Raw genomic sequence first — 18,186 nt, forward strand, 5'->3', positions numbered from 1 at the left:
ATATTAAATGCACATGGCGGCAGCCATATTTGTTCATTTCATAAGCAAGCTCTGCTTTATGTATAACGGTGATGCACAATTCTTGTGCCTCGTTGTTCTTTTCTGATATAGTAGACGTTTACCAGTCATGTCTGACTCACTGAAAACAATGCTATTTTAACTATGTGATCATATAACTGAACATGACCAGTCATTATCTTCTAGCTGGATGTACCCCAGTAATCATACTGCAACAATTCTGACAACAATTCTGACTTGTCAAAGGTACTATAGGTGTCATCCAGTGTCTGGCAACAAAGCACAGTTTATTACAGCTCAGCAGACACAAGATCACAGGATGTGCAGCTAATCACACATATTCACAAGCCAACTTCAGCAACATGCCTGCAAGATTGTGATATTAACCCGTTGAAAAACTAAGGAAACACAATTAGAAATTGTACCCTGGTATAGATGCCAGGAGACTCTTTCCTGTGTTTTGCAGATCCTTTACATAGTTAACAATGTTCCAAGACTTCACTCATGGTAGTCTCATCTCACTGAGTTTGCGTCACATTTTTTGCCCAGTTTATGATTGACATGCATAAGAAATGCCCATATTGACCTACAGCAGCCAATCAGGTTTGATTCTTCCTTTCAGTCTCCAGCTATTAGTCTAATTGGATACTATATATGCCAACACACACACTCCTTATTTTAGACATCTTGAAAGAAAGGGTTCTACAGTCTTAAGCAAAGGAAAAATGGTTAATGCTATTAACAGAAACCAGCCAATGAACTAGACATCTGCTTTTATACTCTAACAAAGTGGAATGTTGGATGCATGACTAGTTCTGCATCAGGAAGTGCATGTTATATGGCAAGTCTTTATCCCTTACCTGAAGAAGCTTCCAGCCGATCCAGTTTGCTGACGACCCAGTCCAAGTTATTGGAGAACAAAGCGCAATTGGATCGATTTCCCCTTATCAGAGCCGCTGAGTGATAAAAAAAACAACAATATAATATGAAGAGAAATATAACATTTATGCAGAACAAATATAATATAAATAAATTGCTCATGTTGGTTGTGAACACCGCTTGTCATGATTGAAGACTAAGCAATGTATAGTTTCCTAGGGGTCCAAAACAAGCACTTCCAACTGTTGGATGTGATCAATAATACACATAGTTCCCAAAATACTGAACAATCTCTAGGCAAACCGGCACTGTTTATTCCTTCTTCTATGAGGAAAGGGGAACAAGACTGGCACTTGCTTTGTGCCAACCAATAGCCAAGTTTAGAAGAACATCTCATAAGGTCCTTGTATAGTGGCAGTATGACTATGGACATGTAGATGTCTTTCTGGCCATTATTCATTATTAGTGAGACTTCTGTCCACCTATAGCTGTATGCATTTGTAGCACTTTGACTTTTATCAGTGTTTTCATCATTGCGCTTTGAGCTATCAAACCAACATTTAAAAGCTAACTTTATAGTTAAGGTTTTGAACTTGCCCATAATGTAAATCCTTATACATTTATATATTTCCCTTTTTTTAACAAAGTACACACAAAATAAGACTGACTGAACAGAACTACAAAGGTTAACTGGATGTTTATAATACATGTTGCATTTACTTTATTAACACTACTATAGTAACATTTTCTATCTCATTACTTTACCCAGGCCATTAAGGAGCGATAGATAGATAGATAGATAGATAGATAGATAGATAGATAGATAGATAGATAGATAGATAGATAGATAGATAGATAATAAGCTCAAAAAATGTGGACACCCCTCCAAATTATTGAGTTCAAGTGCACATATCCATATTTATATGAACATGGTGTGACAAACATGGTAAGGAAGAACACCAGCAGCCTGCAAAGTCTCCTGCCTTCAGCTCTATTGAACTCCCATTGGATGGATTAAAATGTCAATTACGAGATGGGTCTTTTCATGCAACATCAGTGCCTGAGCTCATAAATGCTCTTTTGGCTTAATTGGCACAAATTCCCACAGTCACAATTCAAAAAGCTTATTAAAAAAACTTCCCAGAGGAGTGAAAGCTGGTAAAGCTGAAAGGGGGATTGCCATCTCTTTTTTAATGCCCATGGTATTGGAGTGGAATGTCCAACAAGTTCATATAGGTGTGATGAGAAGGTGTCCACATACATTTAGCCATAGAGTGCAGATAGATAAAACATTTCCATCTGGAAAGTAGATGCTGAATTGTATATGGGTTAAACCTAAATTATAGGTCTTCCCATGTTGCTATACTCCCCTGAATCAGATGTGAACATATAGAATTGCATTACCCTACAGGCATTAGCTGCCAGGCCTAAAACCCAAAACACCCTCCAGAAGACCCACTGGAATGATAGAGCCTAGCAATGCAAGTGTATTTGTTCTTCAAAAGCATGGAATGACATTTTGTACTAAATAGATGAAGATCTTCTGCAGGCATTAGCACAGTGAAACAACTTTCCCATTTAGAGGTAATTGTACATACCAAGTAATTCATATAGCAAGTTCACAATCTCTTTCCAGGACTCAGCTGCTTCTTCACCAGCAAACTCTGCAAAGTGTGCAGCTGTGCTATAGACATTCAGTCTGTCTATACAGTCCAAGACAAGTGAAATTATTCCCTGCAGAGGAACAAATACAATTAGTAACTATGAATAGTGGATATGAGTTAGTTAGAATGATAAATAATAATTCACAAACTGAATTCAAGCATAATTTTCAAATGAATAGAAAAGACTGTAAATAAACATGATTTAATGAGTGCTCACTTCTTCCTGGAAGAGGTTCTGCCGATTTTTAAGAGACCGTAGCTTGGTCTGTTTCTCCTCATGTTGTAGCTCCTCTTCTGGGTGCTGGAAATAGCCAATCAAATCTTGCAGGGTTAGAAGGACCATGTCTATGGGTAGAGAGATCGGCTTTGAAGGCTTGTTCTTTCCAGTCAAGCTGTCCAGACCCCTGGATAATGGACAAAAAACCACCATAAAGTGTGAAGATTATAATAAGCTGACCTGAAGAATTATGACCATTCACCATGAACGCTTTGCTACTGCTTCCCGCGTTCAATGCCCTCTTTAGTTCTCATTTAGTGATGTAGCAATGCAGAATTTATAACTACTGGATTGACCCCTATTAGACTTACTTAATGAATAAGTTGAAAAGGCCAGCTGTACTGTATATCATTCTGGCTGCTTGGGATTCCTCTCTTTGTGAGCGAGACAGTGACAATGCATCATCCATATGACCTTCTTGATGCAAGATGGCCTGCAAAAATCAACATAAACCATAAAAAAGATATTTAGATTCCCAACCACTTAAGCTAACCTACTTTAAGGAAATGTGTACTGAGAGAAATATGAAGGCTGCCATTCTTGGCCTACTTTTGGAAAGGCTAGTTGCCTGTCTGGTTCTTATTTCAATACTTTTTCCATCCCTTATCCAAAAAAAACATGCAGTAAGTAAACTCTAAGTGAACTTAGAATTCCTGATCCGTATACTTGGACTAGATAAGCGATTCAAGAAGTATTGAAGGCTCTGGATTACCACTACAATCAGACAACTAACATTTCCAGTAATATAACAATAACAGCTTCCATATATCCATCAGCAAAGGTTTTGTTTAATAAAGCCCATGTTAAAAAAAAGCTGGAGAGACAGATGCACCCAGTATTGTTCATGCTTACCTTGCGCTTTAAAGGCCCCAGTCGAACAACTTTGGAATCTGCAGCAGCATATGTGAGCCAGAGAGCACTCTTCACATGTTGAACAAAGCACATCGACTCGCCGTATTTGATCTCCGCAGCTCCCATTCCTTCCACGTCTTTCTTAGGAGCAACATCCAACTTTTCCTGAAATGGTGTGAAAATGCAAAGAGTTATAACAGACAGCATTTTTAAATGGAGTTGGTCAAACAACAATGCAACTTTTGATTCATAGAGTGGATCACACTTATGCAATCTGTTCTAGTGTGTTTCGCTATGTATTCCATCACACATTAACATGCGTGACATTAGGGATAACTATTCATTACTAATGGACTGCTACCACACAGTTTTTTTCCACTTCAGAACACCACAATGCATGGTATGTGAAAGGTGGCCACTACTGGGAGTGCCATTTACAATGAATGACACCACAATGCATCACAGTAGGACACACGTCATTACAATGCATAAATCTAAATGGGCCCTTAGTTAAAGTGCAGAGTTAAGTCCTCAGTGGCCATTCCCAATGACATATGCAGAGAGCGGTGTCATATGACTCTTATAACAAGGGCAGAGATGTATTTGTAATCCAGGCTGTGATCAGTAATTTACCTGTGCAAGAAGGCAAAATGGCAGTGCATTGCACAATAAGGAAAAAACTGGGTCTAGGGGGACAGACTGGAGTAGAGTTTTTGTTCCCTATGAATATATCAGTTAGTTCTTTATAGGTGAATTGTTTAATATCTGGCAATTATTTCTGAAAAGACTGGCAAAGGAAAGGGTTGCTGTAAGTAAAGCTTCCTGTTCACGAAGGAAAGGAAAAATCAAGTTTGTGTATTAGAGAGTAGTACAAAGAACCACGGTAGCTTTCTAGAGGCATCTTTTGTAGCTCCCAAGGCAAGGAAGGCTGTCATGGAAAATGTCTCCATTTAGTTACTCCAGGTTCAGTAGACCAATACAGGCAATAGGGTGATTAAAGATAAACTCAAAAGAACCACAACATACCCTTGTTATTTTACCATACCAAGTATGATTACTGAATTTGGTTTCATATTAGAGTCAGGTAATAATATTTGAGGTTACAAAAGTTTTTTTATAGGGATATTTCAGTCTTTCATAGGAATATTGATCTTCTTTGACTATGGCATGGGTGTCCAAAGCCAACTAACAGGTCTAATGAGGTCTTATCTCCTCCCAGGGGCAATCCATAGAATAAGCCTAAAGACATTTCAGAAAAAAAACACTCTTTTATATGAAAAAAATCCATCCATTACTATAAGGGTCGGATACATCTGGAAGCAATAAAAAAAAATAGGACTAGTGTGGGGCAATTCTCCCCACCTCAGCATGTCATAACTGAGCGGTGCTATGTACCTTGTGGTGCCAATCAGCCAGGTCTACAAAAGGATTTGGACACAGACACAGATTTTCAAGCTGCTAAACTCTAAACTGCATATTAGGTATCATATGATTGCAAGGCAAATAGGTATTTAGGTAACAGCAAAAAGTACATGCAAGGGAAAACGAGTTTGGATGTGTCAAAGTTTGAACTCCAATCTAATAGAAACAAACATTTGTAATACAGGGAGATTAATTTTTTTATTTATTTACTATATGTAAAATCAAAATATAATCCACAAGCTGACAACTTTCTGATACCTTGGAAATCCGGAAGCAGAAGGCAGTGGCTTTCGTGTTGGCTTTCTCAGTGTCAAACAGCACCAAGCCCTTTTCTTCCTCACGACCTAAATATCGCCCTGTAGTCACATGACGTAAACGGAATGGCAGTCCCCATCTCATGTGGCTCCCACTCCAGCTGCAGATGAAAACAAGATTAATGCAGCAAAAACCTCAGTTGACCCAAAGCTTAAATTTCAGTTTTTGGTAGATGCCTGAGAAATAAATATTGTGACAATTTCTTATATCTCTCCAGAACTCTGCCACTGATATCTCTGCACTTAAGTTCCTATATTGACACAACTCTGTAGTCATTATTAGAGGTTGCTACTCCCTGATTGTATTTTTAAATACACCTTATTATTATGGAGATTGAAACAGTAGGAGCTGGAATCGGGTATGTTCGAAAACCAGTTCAGATACCAGTGCCAATACTTGGCATTTTCACGAGAACTACCAGGGTTGTATTGTTTTTGAAAAACTGTCACATGACATTAAACAAAAATGTATCAGTAATTGTATCTGTGAGTACTTGGACAAGTTTCCGTACTTGGTCTGGAAAAAATGGTATAACTGAACATCCCTGGCTTGAATATGCAAAGGTGGGTGGGAACACCCAAAACTCCCAGGTACAGAGTAGGGAAATATAGCAGGGAGATCTCCTTGTTGGAGTTTCCAAGACTTATAAGAAGCCAGAGAATGACTTAGCTCACCAGGTTCCACTTAGCTAAAATGTGATTTTTTTTTGGTGGACTCACTATTTAAAGAATTACAGACACCGCTTAATAAGAAATAAAAACACCTTTGAATTCACTTACATATTATTGTAAATGTCATGAGATTATATTGATATAAGCTAAAGCTAGTGCCTAAATTGCCATAAAATAACTAAAATTAAAAATTTCGGCTTAAAGTGGCTGTGAAGTATTTACGTCGGTTTACAGAGAGAAAAGGACTCAGGGCCTCACCAGTGTCTTAGGCCACATTCACGCTACGCTGACTCGGGTCGTACACATCCATGCGACATGCATGCCCATATCAAGCCATTCTCGGGAGGTATAGGTGCTCCGTGTGATTGCACGCAGCAGCCTGCTCTTCCCTATGGGAGAAGGCGGCCATACGCTGTCATATGCACACCCAAACTGCACATCGTGCGGGTCCATGCTTGGACACAGACAGGATCCATCCTGTCTACATCCGAGTACGGACAATTGGACCCACGCGGATGTGCAGTTCGGGTGTGCGTATGGCTGCGTCCACCCATAAGGAAGAACAGGCTGCTACTGCGTGTAGCAGCTGTTCCTCCCGGGGGCATGTGTAGCCCGAGTTAATGCAGTGTGAATGAGGCCTTAAGATGCATTAGTGACCAAAATAACAGGTAGATGCAATAAACTGATAAACAGGCTGCATTCTTGGAACCTCCAAAAGGCACTGTCACCTTCTTTTGGCTTGCAGCTGTATAGCACAGCAAACATGAACGGATTATTAGTGAATATGCGCTGCTTTAAAATCATTTTGCAGGTAGAACGAATGTTATATAAGCATTTTAACTTTTTAAACAATCTGTTCAGGTGTGTGATAGAATCTGCTCTTTAAAAGTAACTCCACAAAGCATATCCTGCAGAAAGCTAAAACACAAGCACTCCCAAGACACCAAGCTGTAAATATATTTCTAACCTTTGTCTTATATAATAACAGCAAAAAGTGGATGCGGTTGTTTATTTGTTGTAATAATCAGAATCTTGACCATAGGTAAAATGAGCTTACTCTCAAGAAATGGAAAAATGATTCTTACCTAATTCTCAAGGGTTCCAGCCTCCACAATGAGCGTGCATGAGAGCAAACAGCCCCTCCCTCATAATGGGGAATCCTAAGGACAGCAGAGCCAGACAAAGAAGGGGATGGTTAGCTGCAGTTCAGATTTAATCTGTTCACAACCAAATGCAGCGCATGCCTTACCTTCGTTGCTCCTCTCCTTGGTCAGTGGAGGAAATGGTCAAACATTCATCCATATGGCCATGGAACAATCGGAGGACATCTCCGCCAGTTACAAATCCTGTAGAAATAGAATAATATTATTTTAAAAGGGAAATTACACTAAGTACTGCCTGAATATAAGTTAAAATGGAAGTTTAAAAAACTACTACCCTTTCTGTGTAAAAGATCTAACAGTCATACACATGTGGAAACTTATAAAACATTAAGCCAAACTCCAGATCAGATTTAGATAGAGTGCACAAGACCTAAAAATTCCCTTAGGCTGTTATTTCTATCAAACACCAGACGCACACCACACATCAATGCTGAAAAGCCCAACATGGACCTTCTATGAAAAATGTAAGGTCCACTTTCCCAACAGCCTCTCACCATCCAAAGAAGTTTTGAGAAAAAAAAATATTGAACAAAAAATTTGCATGGAATGTATATCTGCATTTGCATGGAAGGTCTACTTTAAATAACCAAAGATTGTATTTTTATTAGTAGGTTTTGCTTGTATTAGGCTATTATTTCTGTCTGCGTAACAACAATCCTAAACAAAATGAATTATGTGACTGGGGTTGGGCTTTTGAATGGATGTGTAAACATTTCACTCCTCCGGAGCAATAGGAAGGAGCATCCCTACTGTACTTTAGGTGTAATCAAGATAAGACAAGCATGGGGGTTGACAGCAAAAAAGCATTACAGACAGCATTCACAAATTAGGTACTTCAGTGTCTACAGTGTCTGTGAATATTCAATTTAATATTACATATTGCAATGTTTGGTGGTCCAACCCCCATTTAATCCACTATGCAGTGTTTTGCTGTCATAGATGTAAATGCATGGGGCCAAAACAGCAGATGACAAACTGCTGATATACTGAAAAGCTGATGTACAACTAGATGTTAACTATATACAGAAGGCAAACCAGATACCCTCAGGTGCTGAAGCATACCTTTCCAGATCTCAGCCCCCCAAAACCCTGAGTGCCCTGGTTTTCTAATCTGCAACAACAGGGCTGAAGAAATAACATCATGGAATTTAGGAGCCGGTCTGTCCAGTGCAGGTGATTTTTTAGGAGCCAGCTCCATTGACAACAACTAGAGAAAACCTTAAAGTTAGGCACCATATATACATTTTAAGCATTGCCATCTGGCCCCTGTGTGCAGCACTGAGTTGAGAAAGTAAAGTCAAGTGCTGCTCCCACCCCCCTCAGCTTACAATTGGTGCTTAAACATAGTGGACAGATTTGGTGACCAACTGTGGGGCACATGGGCCAGGAGCAAGGCTGGACTTTTATTACTGGAGCCTGCAGGGACTTAACATTGGGACCCAAAGTTATTTCTTGTGTGGTTATTTGTCTTTTTGTTGTTTTTTTTCTTTTTCTTGCCCCTGTTTTTTTAATCAAATAATGGAAGTTCCTACCTTCAGCTATTTCGCAGCCTGAGGTAATTGGATTCATGTTCCAGAGGGTCTGCATGAATGAGGCATCAACCTGAAGGTCCCCACTGGCAGTAGAAAGGTGCTGGAGGAGACAAGTAAGAAAAGCAGATTATAGTCAGAAACTGCTTATTGATACATCTGTTGGTATACAGTTTTATCCTTCCAAATGCCTTTTCATAATGTTTATTTCGTTGAAATCCTCTACAAAATATCCTGTATAGGAAGTACCAACATGTTGTAAATAATGTTCAACAAATATTGTTTGAAGTAGCTCTGGGAACTTACCAGGTATCTCTCTGAGGATACACTGACCAGGATCAGATCGTCACCAATTCGTACCTTCTCTCCTTCTGATCTCTGTTTGGATGCCGGATGGATGGTCCACCAGCAGGCCTCTCCTGCTCATTAGAAGACATAAAGTGATGCAGACTAAATAAGCTTACTTGAAATCAGTGACAAAGTGCATGGAACTGTAAACTAATATGTAGCTAAAAGGAGATTACAGGGAAATCTAATGTTGTTGGAAATCAAACACCAGTTTGAAGTAACACCAAATGCTGGATCAGCCATTTTTTTTTTTAAATAGCATATCCCAACCTGAAGTAAGGCTGGTCATGCCGGTTAACTAGGGATGTTAGAGTGTGAAAAGTCATGATGTATGAAGGTGCCGTCTCCTATCCACATACATAGTTGTACTCCATCAGGGACTGAAGTCACAAAGATGTGACCTGAGGTTTAGAATTGTGTAGGCAGGTATATTACTGTACTACAGTATATGAAGTTTGATCTGCAATACCTGTGCTAGACAAAACATATAAAAAGTACCATCATTTACCTCTATAGGGTATACGTTTGACTTTAGCTTATATTTGACTTTTAGCTTATATTGGTGGTGGGTATTGGAGCGTACCTGAAGCATCCTCTTGTAGGCCAACATCAAATGCCAACTTATCAGTTAAAGATCGGGATGTTGTAAGACAACACAGATACTAGAGACAGAATGAGTAAGACATTGTATAAAAATAACAATTTGCAGTAAGAAAAATGCCTAAAAATATCAAATCTTTAAGCAGTTAACTGCCATCAATGTCACATTTCCAAACATACATTCGTATTTGCACAGAACTGTAAAACGTATTATTTGAGAAATTTCAGCAGAAAAGAGTTGACCTTTATAAAGATTTAAATAGTCGTTCTGATAGCCATTTGTGCAAAGTTTGACACAGTTAGCCTATAATCACCATATAAATAGAGTGGCAACTCTCATAACCAACCAATACTTATTCAGCAAGGATACTTATTAGCCAGGATAACTGTTCACCTTATCCTTATATTATGAGCAAAATTATTTGCTCCTGTGATGCGTGTCTCTATGTGCACTCTGTTACCCATGTGTTGTATGAGCTCAGTCTACATCTGTCTCTAGCTTTTTTCTATTACCCAGTAGCCCATGACTCGCACCCTGGGCCTCTGCCCTAATCTTTGAGATTATATATGGATCCCCCCACCCCAAAAAAACTGAAGCATATTTTAGATTTTTTTTGCAGCACCAGTCACTGCTCCTATGTTTTCTATTATCCCAATTGCTACTCTGTTTACTGTTCCCTGGCCTGTTCCCTAGTTCCTGCTGTCCCTCTGGCTCCTGCCTTAACATTCTGCTTGCCTAGGTGCTGCCCACCTTGGTCATCTACCTATGTTTTGACCATGCCTGAACAACTTCTGCCCTGCTCTGTCTATGGATGTTACAACTGCCTGAATTTTCAGTCTGTGTCGGTCAGCTCCGCAAAACTGTGGTCCTTTTTGAGTATGGCTAATGCAGACCACCACCATCCAAATTAGGCCAATTGACACTCTGATTACAAGAAAGACCAGTATGGCCAGGAATCCCTACTAAGCATAATTATTGGTACTTACCATATCGCTGTGACAGTGTCTAAGAAGAATGGCATGACCGTAGAGTAAAGTTCGGTGCCCCCCACCTTGAGAGGACTGTATGCCAAATAGGAAAGAGAAAACAACAATAAACACAAAGTACATTTTGAATTTCATAGCCATCCCCTTCCTGAATCCCTGTGTGTTTGTACTCATGAACAACCAAGAGCTTTAGACAACTTTACAGAATGTTTTCTGTATTAAAGATATGATGGAGCTGTGCTGCCTATGCAGTGTTCACATTCATGTTGGACTTCATAAAAAGGTTCTCTAAAAATTAAACTCAAATCAAAGTAGATTGCGAGTCACAAAATGCAAAAATGTGCAGCTGCAACTCACACCAAAACTGGCCACATACATCCAATTTTTGTCAGTCATGCGACCAATCCAAGCATCTCTAGCAAAAATCAGGTAGTAAGGTGGTGGTCACAAAACGAACCATAAAGAAGGCAAAAGCCTGCGTGGAGTTCATATGCTGGACATTTTCTGTGACTGTTATTTTCCTCAATCATTTCTCTAAGCATGCATCAAAACAAAAAAGATGGGAGGAAAAAGTCAGGCAGATGTAGGGGCAGAACAATTAAGATTAGTCAAAACATGGGTGCTGGATTTTCATATGAATGTCTGCTCTAAGACTGGCCATACATGTTACAAAGTGAAGGTATGATCTCCAGTAGATTTACCAAAAATTGCCTAGTGTAAGGACTTACTAAAACAATCCATTCAATTCATATCCAATCATGTATGCCCATTGTGCTACACATTTCTAGGTATATCTAAAGGAGATTTCAACATGTATGGACAGCTTAAAGTATTCTTATAGAATTGTGTGGGCCTGCAAAATCTAGCTGATGTGAACAAAAGCCCATCGACCCAGGCCCCAAGGCTGGACATAAGCACACAGATGTATCACAAACAGAAACAGACCAAAAGGCTACTGTCCATTTCTGAACAACTCGCTGCAATGCACTTCTTGTCTCAGATGGATGCAGCATAAGTGTATTTAATGGTATGTTCCATTTTATTCAGCACATGGTAACACAGTGATTTTCCAGAAAAACTTTTGCTTAGAATTACATGTGCTTCCAATCGTGAGAAGAGCTTTTGTTATTGCTGACCTATGCCAAAAGCTATGTCAACAACCTTTCTGGGACACATATGCTTAGCAACAGTAGAGCTGAAATATTTACCTTTATTGGAAAAAAAAGAAGCTCCAGGCTCCTTCCAGAGCTAGGCACATGGCAAAAAAATAACTCTGGTCTACTCATTGAACACAAAGGGGTTGATTTACTAAAGGCAAATACACTGTTCACATTATAAGGGTATTTGCACTTTTCCTTTTAGCTTGGCGAATGTGGTGAAATTTCACTTAGCAAAGAATACCCAATCATGCGCAAGGAAAATTTTTTAAAAAACAGCATTTTTGCTTGCACATGATTGGGTGATGGAAATCAGCAGAGCTTCCTGACATTCTCTAAACTAAGGTGAAACTTTCCCTGCAACATGCAAATTCCCTTGCAAAGTAAACAGCCTATTTGCCTTTAGTAAATCAACCCCAAATTGAGTGACCAAATGCCTAGACGTTTGGCCAGGTGACCAGCACTGGAGTCTGAAGCTGTGTTTTCTCCAGAAAAAGCATCTTAACCATTCTACTGCATTTTATCTTTCCCCGCAAAATTGTTTGCATAGCTTTAAGTTAACATTTATAGGACAGATAGGGTATAAGGCCAAGGAGAGGTGTGTTGTATGACCTGCATTGCAAGGCTGTCACAAGTGAATTACTTGATTTATTAGAACCATTTATGGGCACCCCAAACTAGACGTACAGCTAGAGCAGTCCTCATTGTTCCCCTAAGTTAGAAGAGTTTGAGGGACTAGTAATTAAATATGATTGAAGAAAGAACTGTTTTGCTGCCAGCTGTAACCAGAAGCACCATTTTATTCTTCCATACTGTGCTGATAACACAAAAAAGGTAGAATTGGATGTTGTGAACAATAAGAACAGTTCTTCCATCAGAAAATTTTGATCCTGATATGCTAAATTACTTGATCAGTTGTGTATCAATTAGATATACAGCGTACATATTAGAATAAAATCCTCAATAATTTCTTGGAACAATGAAGATTGCTATTAATTCTCCAGCACATCACAACACTTCTCCCCCACCCCAATTCCCCTGCAAGCTGGAGTCCATGTTTAGAAATTCCAAGATCTTCAGCAACGTGGTAAACACCTGTTAGAAAGGAGGTGTGGATTTTACCATGCGGTGGAGGAAGGAAAGAGAAGGAATCATAAAACAGGAGTCAATGGAGGAAAAAAAAACATCTAGTTCTTTTAAGATGTCAGGTCAACAGAACAGGACAAATGTAAAGACTTTGACACACAGGCTGCAAAACAAGTAGACCAGCAGATATGGAGTTGGTAGGGTCAACCGTTGGAACCGCATCACTCACTAAATCTATATACAGCTAACAAAACTAACAAGAGGTTTGGGTCATTTTATGTGGCTGGGGATGTCTGAACAGCTGTTACCTTAAACAGGGACTTGTACTGTATCTATTACTTATAAAATAAACATTCCTCTGGTCTCTCTTCTTTCACTGAAACAAGTGGCATGGGAGAAACATAGACACAATTTTAAACACTTGAGGAAGCGCCATATGCTTAAAGTGTACAAATAGCCATAACTTTTTTTTTCTTGTTTTGGATAGAGTAGGGACGTGTTTATATTAGGAACAGTGTATTGTTTACTCTTTGTCTTGCGGGAGACTTACCTTTGGTTCCTGTCCTGAAGACTCAACAGAAAACGAGAGGATATCCCTCCAAAGAGAAGGAAATCCCTGGTGATCAGTAGGGTCACCAAAACTAATGTCCCCATTGGAAGAATCCACATCTATTCATGTTCTAATGACAACCCAAATGTTTTATTTTCTTTCACTTTCAGGGATAACAGTCACTCAAAATTGAGCTAGGCAGTTGTCTCTGCCCCATTAGGATGAGTTACCCTCACCCAGTGGCGTCACATGGGGTTGCGGGGGTTGCGGCCCACACCCGGGTGACACCAATGGAGGGTTGGCATCAAAATGACTGACAGTAATTTTTTGGTGTCACCCCCTCTGAAAAGTCGGGTACTCGGTCATGGACCAAGAGCCTGACAGTTGCAGGAGAGAGGAGGGGGTCACAAAGTTGACCAGGCATGTGCAATGATGTCACAGCGGGGGGTCACCCAGTATACGCTCCGGGTGACACCTGGCCTCAGGACGCTCCTACCCTCATCCTTTTACCCTTTTGTTTTGGTGATAACTGTAAATTTCTGGCTAGTCCATTGCTTTCTGTTTCAGTAATAATGGTCTCCAGGACTTAAGAGGGTTAAACAATGTAATGAAGACACAGACAGCAATACAAACTTGACTGGAACTCTAACACTTGCCTACTCTATCCAAAGCTAAAAAAAAGTTTTGACTATACATATACTTTAAGGCAGCTTCAGTGTTCATTAGTTAAAGAGACAGTTTTATGATGTAAAGGTAGCGGATAGTGATGGAAAGCAATACTTCCATATATCAGAAACTGCTCTTTGTAACAGTTACAACCCAACTCCTTATTAATTAAATCTTGCCTCCTTTCCATTAAAAGTAGCCTGTTAGGATGGAAAAATAGAACTGCCATTGCTGAGGAAATCAAAGCTTAGTGGTCATCTGCAATCTGATTGTTGAGGTCAAGCAGTTGACAGATATCAGTCGTCAGGTGAAGTTTGGCCCCCGACTCCCCAGCTTATGTAAAGTAACAAAAGCTAAACAGGCTTCCTGTAACCTTAGTTTATGATACACACAAAAGGCATTATAGATGTTAATGATGACGTCTTTCACCTATAAAATCACTTCAGAGTCTAAAGCCAATGGAGCAGCAATTTGCTTGAAATATTTTCACCTAATCATTGTCACGGAAAAAAAATTGATTTGCCCTTCATTATATAGTTAATAAATAATGTTCTTGTGACTAGTCCTCTTTAATCTTTACATTGAAAGAACATCTGAGTTCTGAAAGGAACCACACCAAGGGGGCCAATCTATTTCTAGAGTGATTTTAAGACAGCTGATTTGAAATCCGAGTGCAGAAGAATTTCAGCAATGCGTAAAAGCGGCGCTTGGTCACAGAATCTCCCCTAAGGATTTGCTCCATCATGAATTTTAGTGTCATTGTGAGCCCTGGAGTTAGCAGACTGGATATAATGTATTACTGAGACTTAAGGCGGGAGATGACAGCAAAGAGAGAAAAGGAACAAAGTTTACAACTTGGAAAGTCCCTGACTTGGGTGGGAAGTGATGAGGTTCCACCAGCAAACAGAGGAAAAAGACAGGGAATCACAGGAGGGATCAGAGCAAGGCCACAAAACATACCCACTTATCCAAATTGGGTGCCTAGCATGAAGACCAAAAGAAAAAAAAATCCAAAACAAAAGACAGAAGATATTATGTCACAAACAGCTCAGCAAGGTAGCTTAATAGAATCTGACATTCTGAGATAATCTGGACATGATATTTTGTATTCTGCACTGATTAAGCCAAACAAGGACAAAGGCTGTGTATACATGGACATTCTCTGACACATGTTTCTGGTAACATGCTGCAGAAACCTCAACTGTAAATCACTCACTATAATAATAATAATTAGGTCATTAGCAATCATAGAGCTCTGATATACTGGCTTTTCTAGATTGCCCATGATCCAGTTGAACATGGCTTCGGTAAGTGCAGGGCAGGCAGGACTGGACGAGTCCATAGGAATCGTTGAACCTGTGCCTTCTTGCTGCTATTGCTGAAGACAAGTTGATCAGGCTTGCCCAAAGTTTTTTATATTCAAGTGCTCAGCTACACAGGTAGGTATGTGCCATACACAGCACAAACATTCTAAGGAACAGCAGCAACTTAAAAGGCAGAAAGCAATTTCAGTTTAATTTTATCTGAGTTTCAAATAGATTTTCCATAATCCTTTGCAGCCCTCTAAAACAGTGCTTTCAGGTCTAACCCACCAACCACCCATAGGTTGAACTACTTTAACCCCTACTCCAGCTGTTTCTTACCTCCATAGGACTGCCGAGCCTCCTCTGGTGTTTACAGCACTGGTTGACTTAAAGGGAGATATATACTGATGATACTTAGTCTTGATATATGGTCCCAATTCACTAAGGACACAGGCCCAGGTAGCAATGAACAGCAAATCAGTGAAAAGAGTGTAAACACTGGAAGAGGCCGCTGCAGCACTAAGGAGATAAGTGATCAGCTGAGGGGATGTAGGGCATTTTATCTTGGGGAGGGTCCAGGGTTTGGTTTAGGTAGAAGTAGATCTGTCCTCTTTATGAAGGTCTCTATTTCAAAGGAAACAATAAAGTTTTTTGATCAACAAAGTTTTCAAACTAATTTTTTTACCTGTTTTTATAACACATATTTATTTTATTAAACATGTTTTTGTACAGCCCACCCGGGGGGTGTTTTACAGAGAATTCTACTTTTTTAGTGCAGCCGTAGCTTCTTCCTTGGTGGCTGTCTCTCTCTAATTGAAACTTCATATAGAGCAGGTAGAGAGGGGGAAGAGATGATTTACTTTTTTAACTCTGACTTTGTGTAATCTGGGCTTCAACTATTCAGCTATTTTTCAACTAAAAGGTAAAAGATAGTCCTTTAAACATGTAAAAAAGAGCCTAGCGCTCAAGTTAATGTGAAATAATAATATGCAATTTTTACTATTTACCAGATAAAAATAAATAAACATTTTACTTTTTTAGTACTGAGATAGTAGATAAAGAAAATATATACAAAAATATGAAACATTTCCTATAAAGGATAGACACCATCCTCTCTTAAATTTAAAAAGTTTTAGTTGTAATTTTTATTTCTGTAAGGTGCAGTGTGGTCAGAGGGCATAAAACTGTGGCCCATACAACAGGCTTTAATGGTGGCCCCTGCTGGTACTTATTCTTACCTTCTCTTCATTCCCCAGCCATTCTATTTGACCACTGGGAGTAAAGAGAATTAGCCCTGTGTAGGGTCAAAGTCACAACTTGTAGCCTACAGAGGCTGGTGAGTCTCTCCCTTGTGACAGTGCTGGGTGCCTGAGTACTGATACAAGTACCAATGGTGTGAGGTAAGAGAAAAAGCAGTGAGTCAAATTCTCCCCAAGCCCAGAAGAACCAGGTTACCCTCTTCACTTCTTAGAGCTGAACATTGGGGGAGTGAAGGGAAGGCAACTATAAGCTGCTGGTGGGGGTCACCATTAAAGTAAACCTGATGCACTGCCTAGGCACAAGTTTTCTTTGAAGTCTTTCTGAACAGTCAGGATTGTACTTGATTACAATGCAGAAAGACTGGAGAATTCCTGACCTGTAGAGACAGTAATGGGGGATACCAGAAAACCAGGATACTTTTACCAGAAGATTTTACACAACAAAGTGTAGACATCAGTGGCATCAGGTCAGATCTGCTTTTAGAAGCAGTTGACAAGATTTGGCAAGCAGAATATGGATGCAGCACTTTAATCATGATTACAATTTACAAGCATTTAAAGATTCTTGGCAATGTACAATACACAAAGAAAAAAAAACATAAAAACGTAGGAAGGAGGAAAAAGAAAGATAGTACATATCCGTAAAAAGAAACCTGGTAATACAAAAATGTGAGTTTATTGAACAAGGTATTCCATGAAGACTTCCTAGAATGAATTGTAGCAGTGGAGCAAATTTTGGATATGGTGCAACGGCAAAGCAATTATGACAACAGACAAATGGAAGGCAAACACGATGCAGGTTGTAGGTCAGGCAGTGGAAATCATGAACCGTACCTCATTTCCCATCTCCACATTATTCGCCAGCATTTCCTGCAGGGCTCGAACTGACAGAGACTGCTCCAGAATAAAGCAGCAAATTGCAAGATCTGGAGGTACATTCTGGAAGAGGAGATACATAAAGACATGTTGTTAGGTAAAGAAAATGGGCAATAGAAAGGAAGAACAGAATAAGGAATAAGGCAGGACAAAGAAAAAAGAAAATAAACACTCGTCTCTACAATAAATTGCTTAGATAGCAAAGTTTCATATTTTAGGTAGTAGCTGGGGCTTCATTTTTAAAGCTCAACTTTAGACAAAGTAGAGACAAGGATCACCAGCACTCAGCACTATCTTTCAATATGTCCATTTAATTGGACAAAGCGTCACAATAACAAATGCCAACGTTTCGGGGCCACACAGGGTCCCTTCCTCAGGGCGAAGAAGATGTGACACATTGGACGCTTTGTCCAATTAAATGGACATATTGAAAAGATATTGCTGAGTGCTGGTGATCCTTGTCTCTACTCTGCATCTGCACAGCGTCAACCGTGGTCATCATTGCGAGCACCATTTTTGCATAGGCCGGGAATGCTGTGAGGTGTGTGGAGGGTTTTTCTATC

The 18,186-nt window shown here is 39.6% G+C and overlaps 1 protein-coding gene across 1 annotated transcript in view; it reads right to left on the reverse strand.

Moving 5' to 3' along the window:
* The window catches only part of RYR1 (ryanodine receptor 1), a 178,615-nt gene that overhangs the window by 132,501 nt on the left and 27,928 nt on the right, over positions 1–18,186 (reverse strand). The window contains exons 3-16 of the mRNA XM_018555990.1: positions 17,582–17,686; positions 15,145–15,165; positions 10,726–10,800; positions 9,722–9,800; positions 9,097–9,209; positions 8,794–8,893; positions 7,348–7,444; positions 7,184–7,258; positions 5,371–5,527; positions 3,691–3,855; positions 3,150–3,271; positions 2,779–2,965; positions 2,496–2,631; positions 879–974 (exon numbers count right to left, since the gene is read on the reverse strand). Coding sequence (XP_018411492.1) covers positions 879–974; positions 2,496–2,631; positions 2,779–2,965; positions 3,150–3,271; positions 3,691–3,855; positions 5,371–5,527; positions 7,184–7,258; positions 7,348–7,444; positions 8,794–8,893; positions 9,097–9,209; positions 9,722–9,800; positions 10,726–10,800; positions 15,145–15,165; positions 17,582–17,686 — 1,528 coding nt within the window. The remainder of the gene's footprint in view (positions 1–878; positions 975–2,495; positions 2,632–2,778; positions 2,966–3,149; positions 3,272–3,690; positions 3,856–5,370; positions 5,528–7,183; positions 7,259–7,347; positions 7,445–8,793; positions 8,894–9,096; positions 9,210–9,721; positions 9,801–10,725; positions 10,801–15,144; positions 15,166–17,581; positions 17,687–18,186) is intronic.

This window comes from Nanorana parkeri, unplaced genomic scaffold, assembly GCF_000935625.1.
Source record: "Nanorana parkeri isolate BGI_ZX_2015 unplaced genomic scaffold, ASM93562v1 scaffold221, whole genome shotgun sequence".
Taxonomy (NCBI): Eukaryota; Metazoa; Chordata; class Amphibia; order Anura; family Dicroglossidae; genus Nanorana; species Nanorana parkeri.